This window comes from Buteo buteo, chromosome 6 (genome assembly GCF_964188355.1).
Source record: "Buteo buteo chromosome 6, bButBut1.hap1.1, whole genome shotgun sequence".
Lineage (NCBI taxonomy): Eukaryota > Metazoa > Chordata > Aves > Accipitriformes > Accipitridae > Buteo > Buteo buteo.
Genome location: NC_134176.1, coordinates 38548680 through 38566776, shown reverse-complemented (window position 1 = coordinate 38566776; position 18097 = coordinate 38548680). Strand labels below are relative to the sequence as shown.

General features: G+C 50.2%; 1 protein-coding gene across 1 annotated transcript in view; it reads right to left on the bottom strand.

The window, feature by feature from the left end:
* Positions 1 to 17874, bottom strand: part of GALNT16 (polypeptide N-acetylgalactosaminyltransferase 16) — an 81222-nt gene extending 63348 nt beyond the window's left edge. Inside the window, exon 1 of the mRNA XM_075030508.1 lies at positions 17555 to 17874. Coding sequence (XP_074886609.1) covers positions 17555 to 17749 — 195 coding nt within the window. The 5' untranslated portion in view covers positions 17750 to 17874. The remainder of the gene's footprint in view (positions 1 to 17554) is intronic.
* Between the last annotated feature and the right edge of the window lie 223 nt (positions 17875 to 18097).

Here is an 18097-nt window from a genome sequence, read left to right as displayed (position 1 = left end):
CTGGGGTGAGAGCAAAGTCTTTGCCAAGTTAAAAGAGGGCTCAAAACTCATCTCTGTGAGACAGCCTCCATACATTCCCTTCCTTTTTAGGCAGGGGAAAGAAAGAGTTCTCCTTAGCAACCTGTTTATACCATGATATCCATCTGGAGAGGAAGAAAGGAAACAAACCAGTTAAAGGAAAATTTCCCCAAGAAGATAGATGGAGATTATTGGCAAAAAACCCACCAAAACCAACTCTCCAGTGGTCTAATTGCTCTTGCTCACTTCAGAGGAGAGCCCTGCTGCACCCCACCAGCAAGCATTTCAAATAATGTTTACGTGCTTTGGAGCCAGCCAGATGTTCTTGCATTATTCTCTGCGAAAGACACAGACCTTTCAAAACCTGAATATAAGCAATTAATCCTTGGTGCTGGAAGCTAGGTTTCACACAGAGGAACCCAATATGCAATTTTAATCTCCCACTCTTGAGATTTGCACAGCCAATGGATTTTTCTCTTCTTTGGACACTTTCAAAATGGCATCCCTTGGCCAGCTGAGGGAGGACAGAGGGGAGAGAAGCAGGATGCAAGATCTACTTGTGCCCCAAACTAAGCCATTAATTTTGAAATTATCATAGTAAATTATCTCATCTCCTTGCCGTCTACCCCTTCCTTTGCTAGTGGCAGTATGGGAGAGGAGAACACAGATATTTTAGGAGAGGGCTGCTATCAAAAATTTAAACATGCCATGATTTTCCCCCCTTATCACTGCAGATCTAGAAATTTTTGAATATGCAAATTTTAAGCATCTCCTGATCAGCACATAGCAAGCGTTGTGGAGCTACCTCAACTCAAAAGTCAGTAATTCATTAAATAATTAAAAGCATAATAGTGGCAGCACAACATTATTGTATGGAACCTCATCTCTGTCTGCAGACACCAAGGACTGCCACATTTCACAGAAATAGTAAACAACAACATTTCTGCTGATGTAATTAATCTCTATCCCCTGCCATATTAACGCAAGAAAGATGCCCACATTTATGATGAATTCTTCTAATTAAGAACCCAGTGCAAATGATATGCGTTTCACCCGAAGGATTTTGTCTAAACCAGGAACCCAGTCCAAGGATAAAATCCAGTTGCGTAGCTAGGTAAGCACAAATCACAGTGACACTTTTCCTTCTGCTAGGCACGAGCCAATGAACCATCCCTGGACAACTCATTACTCTTTGCCTCATTCAAGCCGCTCATTACAAGGGCCTTCACCTTGCAGCACTGCAAGGTGTCACACTTGCAAACAGAGAGCGGAGCACTCTCAATGCTGCATCCCAAAGACGCTCCAAGAGGAGAAGCGTCATCCTTGGGGGGCAAAACATGCTGGCACTGTGCATCAGCAGGGTACATTCACCTCGCTTTTCCTTAATCCACCTCCGCTCCCTGCAGAAGAGCCATGACTACTTGCACATGCACTGAAGCTCTAGGGAAGGGGATGTCAGTCAAATGGCCGGTAGGAAAGACATTCAAAGAGAAAGTCAATGGAGCCTGAGCAATCAGTGTAAATCAAGACTTTAACCTTTCTGAGCCTCCGTCAGACTCTTGATCTGTAAAAGAAGATGCTTAAGCACTTACCACATTTCTGAAGAGTCAAGTGCACCAGACGCGTCAACGCAAAAAAATGTTTATTACCAAAAGTACCAATTGAAGTGTCTCAATCTTACTGTCTCTGGACTGTTTCCCCTGTAAAAACCATTGGGCAGAACAGATGTCACTACAAATCTGTTTAACGTAGAAATATAGATTCACTTTCAGCCTGAACATCTTTAGTAGATAGATCCTTGGCTTGGTGCAATATCTAAGTCCTAACTAATCTGACACTAGAAACTAAGTCATAACTATAGCAGCCAGTACCCTAGTTTCTGGTACATAAAACAGCAGTTTCTGTTTATTGACCAGCAGAGAGAAATCTGGCTGCCTAGCAGCTGAATCAGATGGGAGTAGCCCCTTTCCCACGCAGCAAAGAAAATGTTCAAGGAAAATCATCCTCTATCCGCTGCTCTCTGCGGTAACACCATTAGGCCATGACATACAGCCAGGTCATTTAATACAATAGGAAAAATTCCACTGATGGCGTTTCCCTTGCCTGAATGGGAGGTAGGCTGTTACATTAGCTCTGGAGGAGCAGACAGGCCTCTCTAACAGCAGTCCTCTCCTCCCAAATCACACCTCTTCAAAGGAGGGCTTGTGGCCGAGCTCCTTCTGCAGCAAAGAGCAGCCACCTCCAGCCCAGTGACATCAAATCCTACTCTATAACCCCGGCATCCTTAATCTTTCCTTCTGGTTTCGGACCTCGAGCAATCAGTCTGCCTCAAAACAGACTAAAACCACAGTGTTATGCATCCTGCATATTATATTGTCAACCTATTTAATGGGACAGAGGGAAGAAAGAGCTATCAGATGGTTTCTGTACCTCCCCAAACAAGCAAGAGGCTCCAAGAGATAGTGTGGGCCATTACTACAGGAGGCAGTCAGCATCTGCGGGGAAGCTGCCTGGATGATACAGTTATTTTAACACCTCCACTTTCTGTGACTGACGCAAACACCACCATATGGGTAAAGAGGAAATAAAAAAAGAAGCCACAAAACTTCTTCCTTCCTAATAAACTCAAATAGCTGAAGTGACAAGGTAAGAACGACAATATTAAGAGTCTACATTTCAGCAAACATTCAAATGTTTAAAATGCATTTTAATACTTCCACACCCTCCCTACGCTAGGAGCACATACTCAAGACAAAAGTCCTCGCACCCCGTGCTTCTTCATATGCCTTTCTCATCCACAGGGAGCACCAAGGAAGCTCCTCCACATTCACATAAGCTAGTTCAGCAAACCAAGGACAATATTGCCAAACACCTTCACACTTTCGGAAATGCACCAAACCAATTTAATCAAAAGCTAAGAGAGATTTTTTTTAAACTAGCAAGTTTTTGAGAAACGCACAGAGACAAGTACTTTTAGGTCAATGCTTACTAAAGCACAGTGTAAATACCTTTCTCCTTGCCAGACTTGGTGTCTGTCCAGAGGACAGATAGCTGAGCTGCCCTCTAAATGACATCGAAGACATTCCGATGCAGTTGTTTTTCACACATGCTTTGGTAATGCTGGAGGTACTGAACTGGCAGGAGAATTGCAAATAGTTTTCACGGCAGCACAACCTACAGGGAGCCCGGGTGGCCCTACCAAACAGGTGGGGATTTTCCACTCACCCTTCTCAGGAGCAAAGGTATTGCCTTTAGATCATCAGGGTTTTCAGTCTATTTTGGCCATTTTTTCCCCTCAAGTAACTCCAAAGAACCCATTTCTGCTTACAGTGCAGAGCTGCTCTGTAGAACCAATTCTGTCCCAATCCCACAGAGCCGTATGGAGACGTTCAAGAAGCAACAGCAAGTCTACGTCAAACAGGACAGACCTCCCTAGGGACTTAGAGTTGCTTGTGGCTGTTAGGAGCTTTCTTGAGGTGGCATATTGCTGCTGCCCCAGAAACATTGCTCCTCACCTCTCTGATCAGGAGAGATGCTCTCCAGCGTGGCTTGCAGAGTGGGTTCTCCAGCTCAGGCACAGGCTAAACCCAGGGCTCTCATGGCTTAGACTGCTAAGTTTCCCCTGCCTGCATTACAGAACTACTAGCAACAAATATTACCCAACACCACTTGCCAAAACAACAGGAGTAAAGGCCTAGTCACCCGTTTGTAACTTTTCATCATCTAGCTGATGTCGTCCAGACTGCTAGAGTCTGAACTAGTTAAGTACCCCTTCTTGACACAAAATTGGGGCGCGCAGTAGCAGCAGCGGATGTCCTACATTCAGACTTCTATTTGGGGGGAAATGAGTACAACCAGCTGAATTCTCCCTTGAAAAATTCTACTCTTACAAAAGCAAATCCTAATGTTTGCTCTTGCGTTTGACCATTAATAACTTGTGGCAAAAAGGCCATATGCCCAGTCAGATGGTATTGCCCATTACAACTTGCGCCACGTGCCACCGGAGAGGCATACGACCATTTCAGAATGCAGGCACTCATGTTGCGGTTATCTATCTGCTTAAAGAACTTGGTAGCAAGACAAAAAACAAGTACGTACTATAAACATCAGGAGTGTGTTCCGAGATGAAAACACTCTTTTTTCTGCAGAGAGAATGACTAAAGTGCCTACAGTGTATTTTTTCCCCCAGAAGAGCAAATCACACAGGTTACTGGTCTGGGCGCAGAACTAGAATCCAGACGCTGGTTACGGATGTCACTCGGCATTGAAAACAACATAACATGAGGAACTTCACTTTACCCTGATTAAGCTGAGAATTTAACTCTCCGAAGGCAGAGTTAAGACTGAAGAAGAGCAGCCCCAAGGAGCCCCACTGCCACACGGGTCACCACCACAGCCTGCTTAGGAGTGTTTAAACACCAGTCGGTATTAGGGCTGAGGTGGGAGAGGCTGAAGTCCAGCTCCCAGAGCTCAGCAAACACCTTGAGATTTATTCCTATTCAGCCTGGAGGGGCAGCTTATCACGACGAGAAGTCATGATGTTAAGCAGCAACAGGTTTAATGATTAACATTTGCACATACAGGAATCATTTAGAAGCTTTTTCTAACCTGTCTCCCCACTCCCGCTCCCAGAGGCTTATCTTCAAATGCTGCTTCTTCCCCCAAATGAACACACAGAAACAAATGCACACCAAAACTTGAGTTGGCACTTGGGATAATTAGGGGAGGAGAATTTCCCACCACCACCACCCCCCCAGCCAGGAGCCAAATTTATTCCCCCACAAGATGTCCCAGTCCCCTCAGGTGACACCAAGTGCCAAAGTGGTTGTAGGTGGCCAACCCATCACTGACCACAGAAGTTAGGAGGGGTGGGGAGGTGGTCCAAATACTTTACCAAGGTGAACGTGTGAAACCCTAACAAGAATGAGGTACGGCCAGTTACAACAGCAGCTACCACAGGACAAACTGAGTTTTAATCATCCCTGGGTACTAGGTGGAAACCAGTACCAAGTTCTTTGAATTCATGTTGGTATACTGTTAATATCCAGGCTGCCTTGGCTTCACTGGTACTTTAATCAGCATTAATAACCAGAGATTAGCAGATCTGCACAACAAACATACCTTTTTTTCTTTTGTTTTTCCCTTCTTGTCAGCAGAGATCGAGGCTTAATCTCAGCTCTACATCTGGGAAATTGGGAGAACAACGCTTTTTTAGCCCCAACCCTTTATTTTACTCATCTGCGGGGATTATAAATCCCAGGGACAGAGGCTGTCTTTTCTGTTCACATTTCACCATGCGCAGAAGACCCCCAGTCTGGATAGCCAAACACCCCTACAAGGGGGGATCTGCAGACAACCAGGAGCGACCCAGCAGCACAGGCTGTATGTCAGGTCTGGGCCAGGAGCAAGACATACGGGAGATCTCAGGCCGCGTAACTTTGATGCGCAAATTGCTGGGAAAAGGATGGCAAGGTGACTGGGTAACTCCACGCAGGCTTGCGGCAGCCCTTGACGGTTTATTATTCAACAAGTCTCCCTGCCTTGCCCTCCTGTCCCAGAAGAGCCCCAAAACAAGTCCCTCATGTACAGAAAGAGTCTGCTGCGGGGATACACATCCAGCTGTGAGCCAGGCTATGCACTCCCTTGGCACTGAGTTACAGCCAGCGCAGGGGAAAGGCTGGCAGCTGCTGGAGCCGGCTGAGTTCTCATGAAGGACAGCTTCTCTCCACGTCCCTCCTTTTGCACCTGAACCCTCAGCACACTGCCAACACTCAGCCAGCTCTCGCCAAGCAGACCCAGGTAACGGTTGGAGTCACCCTGATCGCGACCCAGCGCGGATCCAACCCCGGCATTGCAGGAGTGCTGAGCCCACCCCAGGCGAAAGCAGCATCTGACTCTCAAAGGGCCCCCACCTGACGGGCAATGACCAAAATGCACCTAAATTTAATTTAATCAGATATGGGACAATGATGTGGACATTTACCTGGGGAAGAAAAATATTGAACCGATAACTTAAAGCAAATTCTGATCTCAATAGAAATATTTTCCATTCAAATTCAGCTCACCTACTCAAGACTGGAAAGATATGAATTGCCTTTAATGATTCAAAATAACCTGGCAACATGCTTCATGGCGGTCCTTGCCACCGAGAATGGAGAGAACCACAACTAAAGCTTCAAACAGGGCCAGCAAGTTAAATATAGCAGTGGGAGGTGTATTTCTAGTGGAATTATAAAAGCATTAACAGAAAGCTAGAAAACAAAGCAGAAAACCAGAAAATTAATGATGTGATGTGGATCCTCAAAATTTACTTAGTCTTAATGAACCTGTCACAAGACTCATTTTAGCAAATTCCTGGACATTTAATAAATGCTATGTGCGGCACTATTTCCTAATTTCTCAGATTCACTGCTAAATAAACTAGGGAGTTCAAACGGTCACCCTGCATTTCTGCTTTCTAACACTTCTAAGGACTCTTCCATGCTGAACAGCACCATTCACCTACTCCCCCCCCCCCCCAAAAAAAGGGGGGGGGGGGGCAAGATACTTCATTTAAAGTTTAGATGTTACCATTTTGGATTCTGCGGAAGCCCAGCTGAAGGAACGGAGTGCATCTGCGTACTGGGTTTTCTGAACATGCAACCCACTGGCAACAGCAAGTTCCTTTTGCGCACTCGTGAGCCGGGGCACTAGAGTAACATCTTACAAAGCTCCTAAGGTACAGGAGGCACAGAAGAATAAGAAGAAGATCCCTTCATACACCCAGTTCCCCTCCTGCTGGGGCTGGTCCTGCCCAACTGACTGCCAGGAGTCCCCGCTCCTGCACACCAGGCGATCTGGGACACGGACTAACGCCAGTGTGCCGGGGAGCTGCCACAGCTCAGGAGGCCACGGAGCATCCCATGCAGACCCTGCAAGAACACCGGCACAATAGGTTAGGCAGAGTTTTCTCACCCCTTCTTCCACCCTTGTAGTGGTGCTAATACCTGTTTATCCATTCCTGGCCTTTCTTTACGAAGTCTTTTAGGAGATATTGGGGAAAAGCAGAAGAAAGATACAGAGCAGTTCAATCCCCTTTAAACTCAATGCAACAATTATAATCCTCTAACTAAAAAGAAAGAGGAGGAAAAATGAGATGGTCTGTGACAGGTTGGGAGGACTAAATCCCTGTTAACTAGGGCACCAAGATTTAAAGGGCTCAGCTTTGCACATATCATACGCCTCTAACAAGGTCCCCGCAGTACACCATCCCTGCCAATTCCTCAGTAAGTGCAAGCGAGAGTTGGTGAGACCCACTGCCCCAAGGATGCCGGCGGTGGGCAAGAGGATTCCACCGCCGTGGCATTGCCATGCCAAGACTAATGCAGCCAAAACCAAGGGGGTGGCAGGAGCGCTCACATAGCCCGCTTGATTCACGGGTACAAGGGGCAGCAAAGGTCAGAGCGGTACCAGCCACGCAGGGCAGAGATGCACAATTAACAGCTGAACAGCAGCAGAAAGAAGAATGTAGCAAATAACCTATTTTTCACATTAGCCCTGCCAAGCACAATCATTTGTTATCACTCCACCATGTTTCCCTTCAACTCCAGCACATCTTTCCTGAAGGTGAGGCTTTGGGCCCAAGAAAATTAACGAGTAAATAATTTACAGTTAAGGGTTATTTTTAATAATGCTGGAAGCTCAGTGATGCAAGCAGATCAGCAGATTTTTCCTACTACCCAATGTGACTCAAGCTGTATCCTGCGCTGTAAGGACGGTGTTCACTTTCACTGCAAACCACCTCCTCGTGGCTCACCTAACACATAGCACGAGATTTGTATCTGTTCAAGAACCTGACCTGAGCCTGCAGACCATCTGCTGACTTCAAACCCTTTCACACTCAGCCAAAGGGAGCTTTTGATGGGTGCTTGGGCAGCTTCTCCAAGGCTAGACCTCACTTGACCGCATCTCATCATCGCCTGACCTGACGGATCCACAGCTAGTCCTGAAAGAACACTGATTTCCCAGCCCTTCCCAAAATTTCTTCGGGAGTGCCCAGGCAGCGTGATCCAGTTTTCCCAGCACAGACTGGAAATGCCCCACAGAGCTGCTCAGTTAGCAGGCACGGCACAGCAATGTGGCATTCCAGGGCACGGCACAACCAGACTTAGACCACCCGACCGCAGAGAGGATGCAAACAGACGCCAAGTTTGCTCAGATTTGCTCCAACAGATTTTTTTTGAAAGGGTTACCTCACTGCAGAGCATCCATCCTTCTGCTGCCAACCCAAGCTCAGTATAAACACCACATTGCACTCCGAGCAATGGGAGAAACATGACTGCGCTCACCCCAGCCTGCATCTGGTACTGCCACGAGAGCCGGCTCTGCTGTTCCCAAACACAAACCAAGAGCCTTAGCGTGACAGAAGCAAGCGTAGCACCAGCAGGGATGTGGCAACTCAGCATCCCTATGCCAGGGATAGGGTTATGCCCTACCTGTTTGTCACTGCCCCTATCAAGTCACCCAGAGATCACTTTGAGAGGCTGTGCCCTATCTTTAGGCATAAAACAGGGACTTCAGCCAAACTGAGACATCTCAGAAGGTTAGGAAACACATACAGCCTACTCCACCAACAGTATGGTGTAGCTAGTAATTCCTACCACATAACTAGATCGGAAAAATCTCCCAGAAAGGTATAAAGAAAAAAAAACAAAAATCACGTGCATATTATAACACTTGGAAAATACAGCATCAGGAGTCTGCAGTGAGCACTTGCAACATTCACATTTCCTAACTCAATACTTTACTATTAATTTTTACAACTGAAAGTTACTTGGGGAAACATAGGGAGCACAGAATTTTTTACACTTCATTGCGTGGATGTGATGGCTCCCATTTGTACTGCCACTGTATCCCTGTTCCCATGCTCAGAGACTAAGTCACCAGTTACCCAAGGAGCTGCACTGCTTTTTGCAGCTCTTGCATGCTCTTCCTCATTTATTAGGCTTTTTATTGCTTACTTGGTACCAAAAGGTACAAAGGTACAGCATGGCATTACCGAGCATGAGACTTTCTGGCACCAAATACTTCGTTCAGGGCACTCAGCATGCGAGCAGATGGAAAGCATCAGTGTTTTCCAATTTTGTCCTGCAGGAAGACTTTTTCAGAGAACCTCTGAAGACACCTTCATTGGATAGGAGCACTTTTCCAGCCAAGCCCTGGCTGTTTCAGGATTCAGTTTATCCACAATAAAAACGCAAGAAAAACATTCCTTTTTTTTTTCCTCCCAGGCCCACAAAATGGCTGATGCATGTTTCAGCACAGTGGCTTTCTCTCTCCCTGCTACTTTAAACAAAGCCTCCTCACAAGGACCACGTTTCAGCTTACAAGATGAAAAATTCGGCAAGTGGGAGAATGAAAACAAGAGGTTAAAGGAGATCATTTTCTGCAGCTTTAGCCGAATGTCATCAGTGCCCATGCTATAACGAAGTCAGAAGTTCGAGCGCTACCCCAGCCTGGCCACGGCAGCCGTGAAGCCTGAACTGCAAAGTCAACCCTACAGCTCCATCGTGGTAGGACGACCAACCAACCAAGCATCACCCGACTGGCCAAAACAGCTTCTCTGCCGGGGGCAGCCCCACACAGCAGCTTCATTCGTGTTCCAGGGTAGCACGGGGCTTCGACACCAACAGTGCTGCGGGACCGGCATTGCCGCCGCAGAAGGAGCCGAGGTAGGTCTCTGCAAGGATGATGCCCCTGAAGTAGCCAAAAGCAAGCAGCTTCAAAGGGAGCACGCAGCTGCCTATCAGAAAGCCAGGCTCTACCAATACTGAGAAACTACCCACATGCTTAAAGCACATCACAACACGAGTAATTTCTCTGCAAAGATGGGGCCCAAGAGACCGTATTTTTTTTTTTTAAACTTTTTTTTTTTTTTTTTTTTTTGAAACGTACTCCTATATATTTCACTGTCTCCACAGCCACAAGCACAATTGGGACCTGGAAATCTGATGAGGACAGTCCACCTCCTGTCCTTTATCACTTTCATAGTTGCAAGAATATGTGCTTACAAAAATACAGTGAAAGACAGTGGCAGGTAGGATGCAGCCTTTCCTCATAAATCCTGTTGTTCAGTGCACGGAGGAGCCTGTGCTGTGCCTTTAACATCTTCCTCTTGCAGCAGATCGTCCCTGACTTACTGCATTTCTGCTAATCCCATTCTTGGTTCAAAGGTATACAAAGGGGGAACTCAACCAAACGTTTTGCTAAAGTTATCTCATCTCCAGCCCTTTACAAAACTTGCAAGCTAAGCCTCCCAAAAGCCCTGTGAAGCAGACAAAGTCTCCGTTTTAGACTTTGGGGAAACTGAGGCACAGTAGCCTGTAAGAAGGATGAGTCTGCAGCTCAACCAGTAACCCAGCTCAACTCTCAGTCCATGGGTCTCACTTTAGTTACGTCTTTACCTTAATGCGATAGTACGGGACGTGTTGTGAATCGTGGCCTCTGTGCTAGGCATTGTACGGTCAGAACAGCAGTGACAACTGACACGACGAGCCCCAAAGAGCCTACAACCCTACTGGAGAAGCTGGCACGTCGGGCTGGAGGAGCATAAGGGAGCAGCGTACGCCACCGAAACAGGGAAGAGAGAACGAGGTCCTGGGACTGTCACTGAGATGCCGTGGGACAGGAACAACTAGCTGGCATCCTAGTTGGCATCCCCATCTCCCTTCCTTGGGGAGAGCCAAGGAAGAGCAAGAGATCCCACCCAGCCGTGCCCTGCCCCGGGGCTATCCCCGCAGAAGGGAGACGATGCACGGCACAGGTGAGCCAGGGTCGCCTACTGACCCACGAGCTTCATCCCCAGCATGTTCGTCTCCGTTTATTTCATCGCCTTTGTGCTACGCTGCATGGTTTTTTATACAGGAATAATTAAGTCATTTTTCAGCGCTCCAACACGAGCAGTCCCAGTTTGGTGCCACTGCAACAAAAACAGATCTTTTCCCCTTGCTTTTCAAGTGACTCCCAACCTACCGCCCAGGGATGAAGCACCTGGGCCAAGTTTCACCACGCAAACAGCGACCTGAGATGTCTCTTAGGCTTCTGTTTCCAGCCAACACTGCTAAATTTTTAGCTTTTAAATCTTAGGGCAGTTTTGTATATGCAAAACCAAATCTAACTGGGGAAGCAGCTGCATGCTGAAAGAACGCTTCAGCTCGCTACAGCTTGCAGCTGCTTCACCCACTTCTTTAATGGAAAGGCTCTGGTAAAAAAAAAAAAATCATCTTCAGGAGCACTGCACTTTGACCCCCCCACACCTCTACACACCGTCCCAGGCTGCCCAGACCGCCACGCTGCCCAAGCCCCAGCTACCTCGCTGCAGCTACCTCGTCACTTTGATTAACAATTAAGGCCAGTGCTGCCAACTGGATTTTATTATTATTGTGAACCATTTATTTTATTTTATTTCTTATTGCACCATATGGGCCACTGGGACAAATTAAATAAAAAAATCGTTTTCTGCCATTCAGGCAAGCAGCATTCATTCCCACATTTTTAAAACATAAACACCATAAATAAAATATTAAGCTGTCAAACTGTCACTGAATCTTCCTCCTGCAGTAATAGCCCTGGAGAAATAGTTATCAAGTCGTCCTTTCCCAAGGAGCTGGCACAGGCCTCTCATCTGCCGTAAGAGAGATCCCACAGGGATCCAAAAAAATCAGCGTTGCGGGGGTCTGGCCACAGCAGGAACAGCTGCCACAAAACCCCAAGTGTTAAGGGCTGCTCCCCCCTCCCCGCAAAATAAACTGGGAAGAGCAGAGCCCATAGAGGTGCAGGGAAGAGCCAGGCCGGTGATGGGTTTTGGCAGTGGAAAGGGCCACGCTGAACAGCACAGACAAACCCAGCACTTGGAAGGGGCACCTTCCCCCCACAAAAGCATCGGCACTGCGACCTGCAGCTTCTTTTCCATCTTGTTTCCAGCACCCCAGATATTCACAGAGCCACAGGGAGCGGAGCAGGATGGAGCATCTGGCAGGATGGAGAGCCCAAGTCTCCTTCACTTTTCCTTTAAATTGAAGGGAAGAAGATGGTTTAAGAAAACAAGAGCATTTCATAAGCTGTTGAACGCAGGGACTTCACCGGCTTGCTCACCGTGCCTCCCCAGACCCGAATTACTGCTGCCTGCAGCCGAGGTGGTCTGGCTTACAGGCAGCACAGCAGCCTTGGGGAGCCCATACAGCCTCCCGCGCTGCGTTCACGCGTGTGCAAACTGACACGCAGCCGGCCAGTGTAAGAGCAGAAAGAAACCTATATAGCCACATTCCTGATCTTTGCCCCAAAAGGCTGGAGACTCAAGAGTGAGCAATCTGGTAAGAGTCAAACGGTAAGGAGGCTGCTGAAAGGAGCTGTGGCATCTCATTAAATATTAGGCCTTCTTTCTCCACGGCACGGCAGGACGTGAAATCAAACCTGTACTTCACAAGCCTGACAACATGCCAATGCAAGGAATTAGTGCTCTTCCCCCTCTTGTTGTTTAATTTTTTTTCAATTTAGGATCCACCTCAGTTCCCAGAGTTACATCCCCAAGGCTGCAAGACCTGCCTGTGGGCAGGCACACACCCAGGAGCCCCGTGGGATACAACTCCCTGAAAACCAGTATTGATCCATCAAAGCTTCAGCTTATCCCTGTTGTGAGAGAAAGAGCATCCCCTGAAAGCTGCGCACAGAGGGAATGTGACTAAGGGATGGGAATAAAATAATTCGTGGATGGATGGTGAACATCAGCCGGCACCTCCTCCGCAGGATTCAGATACAGCCAAAGGCAACAGAAAACAAATGGAGCAGAGCGCGCTGTTTGGCCAACTTCGTTAAGTCTACCAGGGTCTGAAGAGCATGTGGCAAGGTGGCCTTACACGGTGACAAATACAAGTGTGGCTAAACTCAGCAATTCAGCTACTCAGAGAAGCAGGTAAACCCCAGCTACTGCCTATTTTCTGGCTAAACAAGAGGGGGCAACCAAATGATTGACATCTCTCCTCACCAACTTGCTCGATGCCTACAGGCACCTCCTGTTCTCAGCAGCGTGTCCCAGAGAAGTCTCCCGCTTGCTGTCGTCCCACAGGTAGGTGACGCTCAGGCCAGCGATGTCTGCAGAGCATTTGGAAACCCTTTGCTGCAAGGGGAAAGGACGCCTTGATCTCATCTCCCTGGTGCTCATTTTCCATGGCTGAGCACAGAGGGAGGGAGCAGCCAGGAGAGCTCAGCCCCGGCAACCTGAGCCAGTATTACAGTGTGGGGTCTCTCAGCTGCCAAACAGGCTCCAGTGGGGTCACAGAGGAGCTACACAGGTCACAAAGTTGGCAGGACAAAGAGAAGAGACACATACCTGCTCTAAAGAGCACTTGGGCACTAGCCTAACATGATTCAGAGCGTTTCACTAACGATACTCTTCTGTCTCCATCTTCCAAGTGCGTTGCTGCTTTCCTACCGCCCCAGAGAGGTCAGCAAGCTGGAGAAGCCCGCGGGCAGCCTCACATCCAGGTTTTGACTGGGAAATAGGAACAAATACTCCCATCCTCAGCTCACAGTCAGCCAACAGCAAAATTCCTCCTCCAGAGCTACCTACCAGCCACCCCTCTGACTAACAAGCCTTGCCCACGCGACAGCGATGGCCTTGCTCTCTTCGCTGGGACGCAGGTATGCTGGGCGAGCTTCCCACGTTACGATTTTAGAGGCACGAGAACAGAGTCCTGGGCTGTGCCCATCAGCGCCCTGCTAAAGCAGACAAGCAGCACGTGTTGAATGATTAACCGCCCATACGTAGTGTGGAAACGATGCCGAAGTCCTTCCAAAAGACACATAGCACAGCTTCTGCCTCCGGGAAATTTCCGAGGAGCAGGAGGCAACCTTCTGCCTGGGAGGGACAGAAAAGAGCCCTGGGAAGTACATCTTCCAGAAACACCCAACACAAACCAACTGCAAGAGGTGCCCGGGCTCCTCCTAATTGATATGAAACTGCTGTGCTCCACAGAAAAAAATACATTCCTAGGACCGTGGTACTCACCGCGTTTCCCATCTGTGGCAGGTGGAAGGGGAAGCGTGCAGGGGCTCGGCATGCCGCCGAGTCAGCCCTGACCTTTACCAGTTTCTGCATTTTTATTTCAAGCATCTGTAGGACCTGTTTGGGGAGAGGCTATTGCAGAGACCCCACATGTCAAGATTTCTGGGTATAAAGCAGGGATCTGGAGGATCACTATAAATGCATGAGCTATTTCTGGGACACTGATCTCTGAAAGCCCCCTGCCCCAACTTTAATATTCAAAGATTTCCCTTGCTGACTCCAGGAATCAGACATTCAGGTTTTAAGTTTAAAGTTGTGCTAATAAACATGAGGTCAACAAATAACAAACCAGTTTCAAGCTGAGACTTGCAATTGACTATAGTTTTTACCGAGGTGATTTTTTTTCCTTCGCGTTGAGAGACAATAAAGAAAAAAACCACAAGCCCAGAAAGCACTCCAATTTTTAAAACCCTTGCAATTCACCTTCATTTGCCTAGGATTTGAAATGTCACAGCATAGACGCAAGAGCAGAACTCTTGGACTCGCTCACGCGAAAGACAAGGTTTTTTTCTTTTTCCCAGACAGAAAAGCAGCCAATTTTAGAACATTGAAAAAATATTTTCCAGAGACCCGTAAGTCACATGAGTCACCCTTATTTGCAGATGAGCCCAAACCTGAACTGCAACACCATCACTCGTGCAGAGCAGAGGAAACCAAAAGCTGGATCAAAATGGGTAGCTTGTCTCAGTGGCTCTGCAGAAGGCCAAGGGAGATGAGAAGCAGGCGGAGCGTAGGCACGCCTCCTCTTACACAAGACTGCCATTATATATCAAGTCAAGAAATCTAACTTTGCGGGGAATGAACTCAGGGTTGAGGGCTCTGCATGGCAAAAGGACAGCCGCTTCTCTGGATTCATCATTTCTCCAGTGGGGCGGCTGAAACGGCACGTTTTCCGCGCTGGCTGGGGGAGGGCAGTGGGCAGTGCCGCAGCCCACCCGCCGTGCACCCAGGAGCCAGAGAAGGTTGCGTGCCGAGGGCCACTTGCGCGGCTATAGCCCCCGCGTAACCAGCCCCGCGGGCTCACACGCTCAGCCCACGAGACCACCTGCTCAGACCCCGGCTAGATGCCCCCTTGCTGCCGGGCAGGGGGTGCTGTCCCCAGACCCCCGCTAACCTTCCCACCCTGCGCCCACCTGCAGCTGCTTCCCTGCTTCTGCCCCCGCAGCGCAGGCAGGGGCTGTGACCGGGACGGCTCGTTATTCGCCTCCCATCGCGGCGAAGCCCGTTAGACTCTCCGATAGCCATGTCACCGCGTAGTTACAGCGGCACGCGTATTGCATTTTACCAGTTTGCCTCTGACGACAACCCACCAAACCCTTGGGAAACCGCTCCGCATGTACGAGGGGAAGCCCAAACACCACAAACCCCTCCTGTTTCCCTTCTCTATGCAAACAGATTGTGGCAGGTCAGGATGTGGTATTTCCACCATGCCCCACTGTCAGGTGCATCAGGAGAGGGTCCTCCCTCGTCCCAGCCGCTGCCTGCCAGGGGGACCGGGACTTACCCAGCGGGGGGGGGCTGGCACATCCTGGGATCCCAGTTACAGAGAGACAGGAGAGACAAAGGATGATTATTTTTCCCCGCTAAGGGATTACAGGCATGGAGCAGAACTCGGATGCTTTACGTCGTTCTGCAAGGAGGACCAGATTTGGAGCGGCTGTGGCACAGCACTATAGCTCGTAAGGAGAGGCTTTGTGGTTAGCCATGAGCGCGTACCACCTCCCCCCAAACGGCAGCAATATAACAACGTGCAGCACTGCCACAGCATCCTCCTCCCGAGGATTTTAAGGTGCTTGGCAGACGATACGGATTCATGTAACCTCACAAGCCCTCTGAGAGGGAGTAAAGTAAATGCAATTAAAAAATGGAAGGGATAAGCAGGGGAACGGAGAAATAAAACTGCCAGAGCAGCATGTTCAAGCACGCGCAAGAAATCAGGGACTCGGGCAGCTTCCCCCACCGCTAAGGTGGAATCCAACAGGCAGCAGCGCTCCAAATCCTCGGTTTGTTCAACTCGGCCCTGGCCAGCCTGAGAGCGTTTCCCAGCACGCCCAAAGGGCTACAGCAACAACAGCGCTCGCACGGGAGGCACCGTATTCATTTCCACTGTCCTGCTCCATAAAGGGTCTCACAGCAGAGCAACCTGAACTGCTGGCAGCCCCCGGCCCTAAGAAGCAGCAAATAACATCCTCGCTCTGCCCGAGAGCCTCAGTTTTGACTTTTGAGTTTCGGCAGCTGCAAGCGATAGCCCAGGGTCTCAGCTGAAGGGTTTCCACCCTGCTGCCTGAGGGCTGGGGCTGCTCTGACTGCATTTTCCAAACATTCGTGCGGCTTCCCAAACACCCCCACCTGCCACCCCCACTTTACAGGTGGAGAAAAGAGAGGCACAGGCCAAAAATCCCAGTGCCAGTCAAGGAGGGAAGCGGAGAGCCCCAACACCCGGCCCCTGCTCCAACTCCGACCAGGCTGCTGCTTTTATTCACTTCCATGTGTGCGTAACCGGCTGATAAATGGATTTGCAGCCAAAGAGTGACACACCGTGCAGTTCCTGAACTGCTTCAGCGATCGCTCCTGGGAATGGTACTGATGGGCCACTTTTGCTCCAGGGGCTTGTTTATTTTTTATGAAGCTATTGCCGAGAGTTGGGAGAACTTTATTGATGCTATTACACAGGCTGAAGGAGAACAAACCTCCTCGATGGACAGAGCGCATCCTTGAGTCAGGAGCTCGATTTTGTCACCCTACTGAGCCCACAGCTACCCAGGTTGGGCAGAGCTGGGGGGCTTTCAAAGCAAATTTCCAGTAGCACATCAGGGCACCGCTACCACCCCTGGGGTTAGGAAGCAGCCCCGAAGGCTCCCCCCGTCTCGCACCCTGCCCAAACCCTAGCCTGAGCCCGACTCGCAGACTGCTGCCTCTGGCTTAAAACAGAAAAAAACTCCTTGAGCTGCGCCCAGGTCCCCCATTTGGCGGCAGAGGCTGGAACCAGCCGCACCGGGAGTCCCTGCGCATCCCCCGGCCCGATGCCCGGGGGCTTGTGAGAGGTCACAGCTCTTACCTGGTCCCCACGGGAAAAAACCTCTGATCGTATATATATATATATGTGCGTGTACATATATGTACGTGCGCGCTCTCGACCGCGAGCCCCGAGCCCCCCAGCGGTTTCAACCCCCTTCCCTCGGCCAGGGGCAGCCGCTCCCAGCCGGAGGAGCAGAGCCCGGCGGAGACAACTCGCGAATACTTTACCCACGGCGTTACTCGATCCCCCCCAGGGTTTGCCCACCCCGCTGCCGGATTGTCACGGCTGCCATGGTGACGAGCACGAACGCTAAAATAAACACAAAGCAACCCGAAGGCAAAGCGAAGCCCCCCCCCCCCCCCACCGCCCCGGCATCCCTCCCCGCCGCGGCAGGGCGGGATGCTCGGCTCACTCACGACGAGGGGGATGGTCCTCTCCTCCCGGCGGAGCTCCAGCCTGCCGGCCGCCCTCTGCCCGCTCCGGCCGCTGCCGCTACCGCCGCTGCCGGCGGCCGCCGAGCGGGGTTTGTTGTCCTGCCATAAGTAGTAGAAAGTGCCCAGGATCCAGGCGACGGTCAGGATGGCGATGGCATTGGCCCTGATCCTCCTCATGCCGAGCGCGCCGGGGGAGCCTGGGAGCGCTGCCTCGACGGGCTGCGGGAGGAAGGAGGCGAGAAGCGGCGGCGGCGGCGGCGGCTCCCCCCGCACCGCTCCGGCTCCGGCCCCGGCTCCGCACCGCCCAGCCGCCGCCGGGTCCTAACGCCTCGCCCCCCCGCTCCGCCGCAGGGGGCGGAGGGCTCCGCGCCTCCTCCTCCTCCTCCCTCCTCCTGCACCCGGCCTGGCCGGCGGGGGGAGCAGCCGGCCGGGGCTGGGCGGCTGCCTTGCGTGGGTGCCGCCGAGGATGCGCCCGGCGCTCCAGCTGAAGCGGGGAGGGGGCGAGGTGGGGTGGCAGCCCCCGGG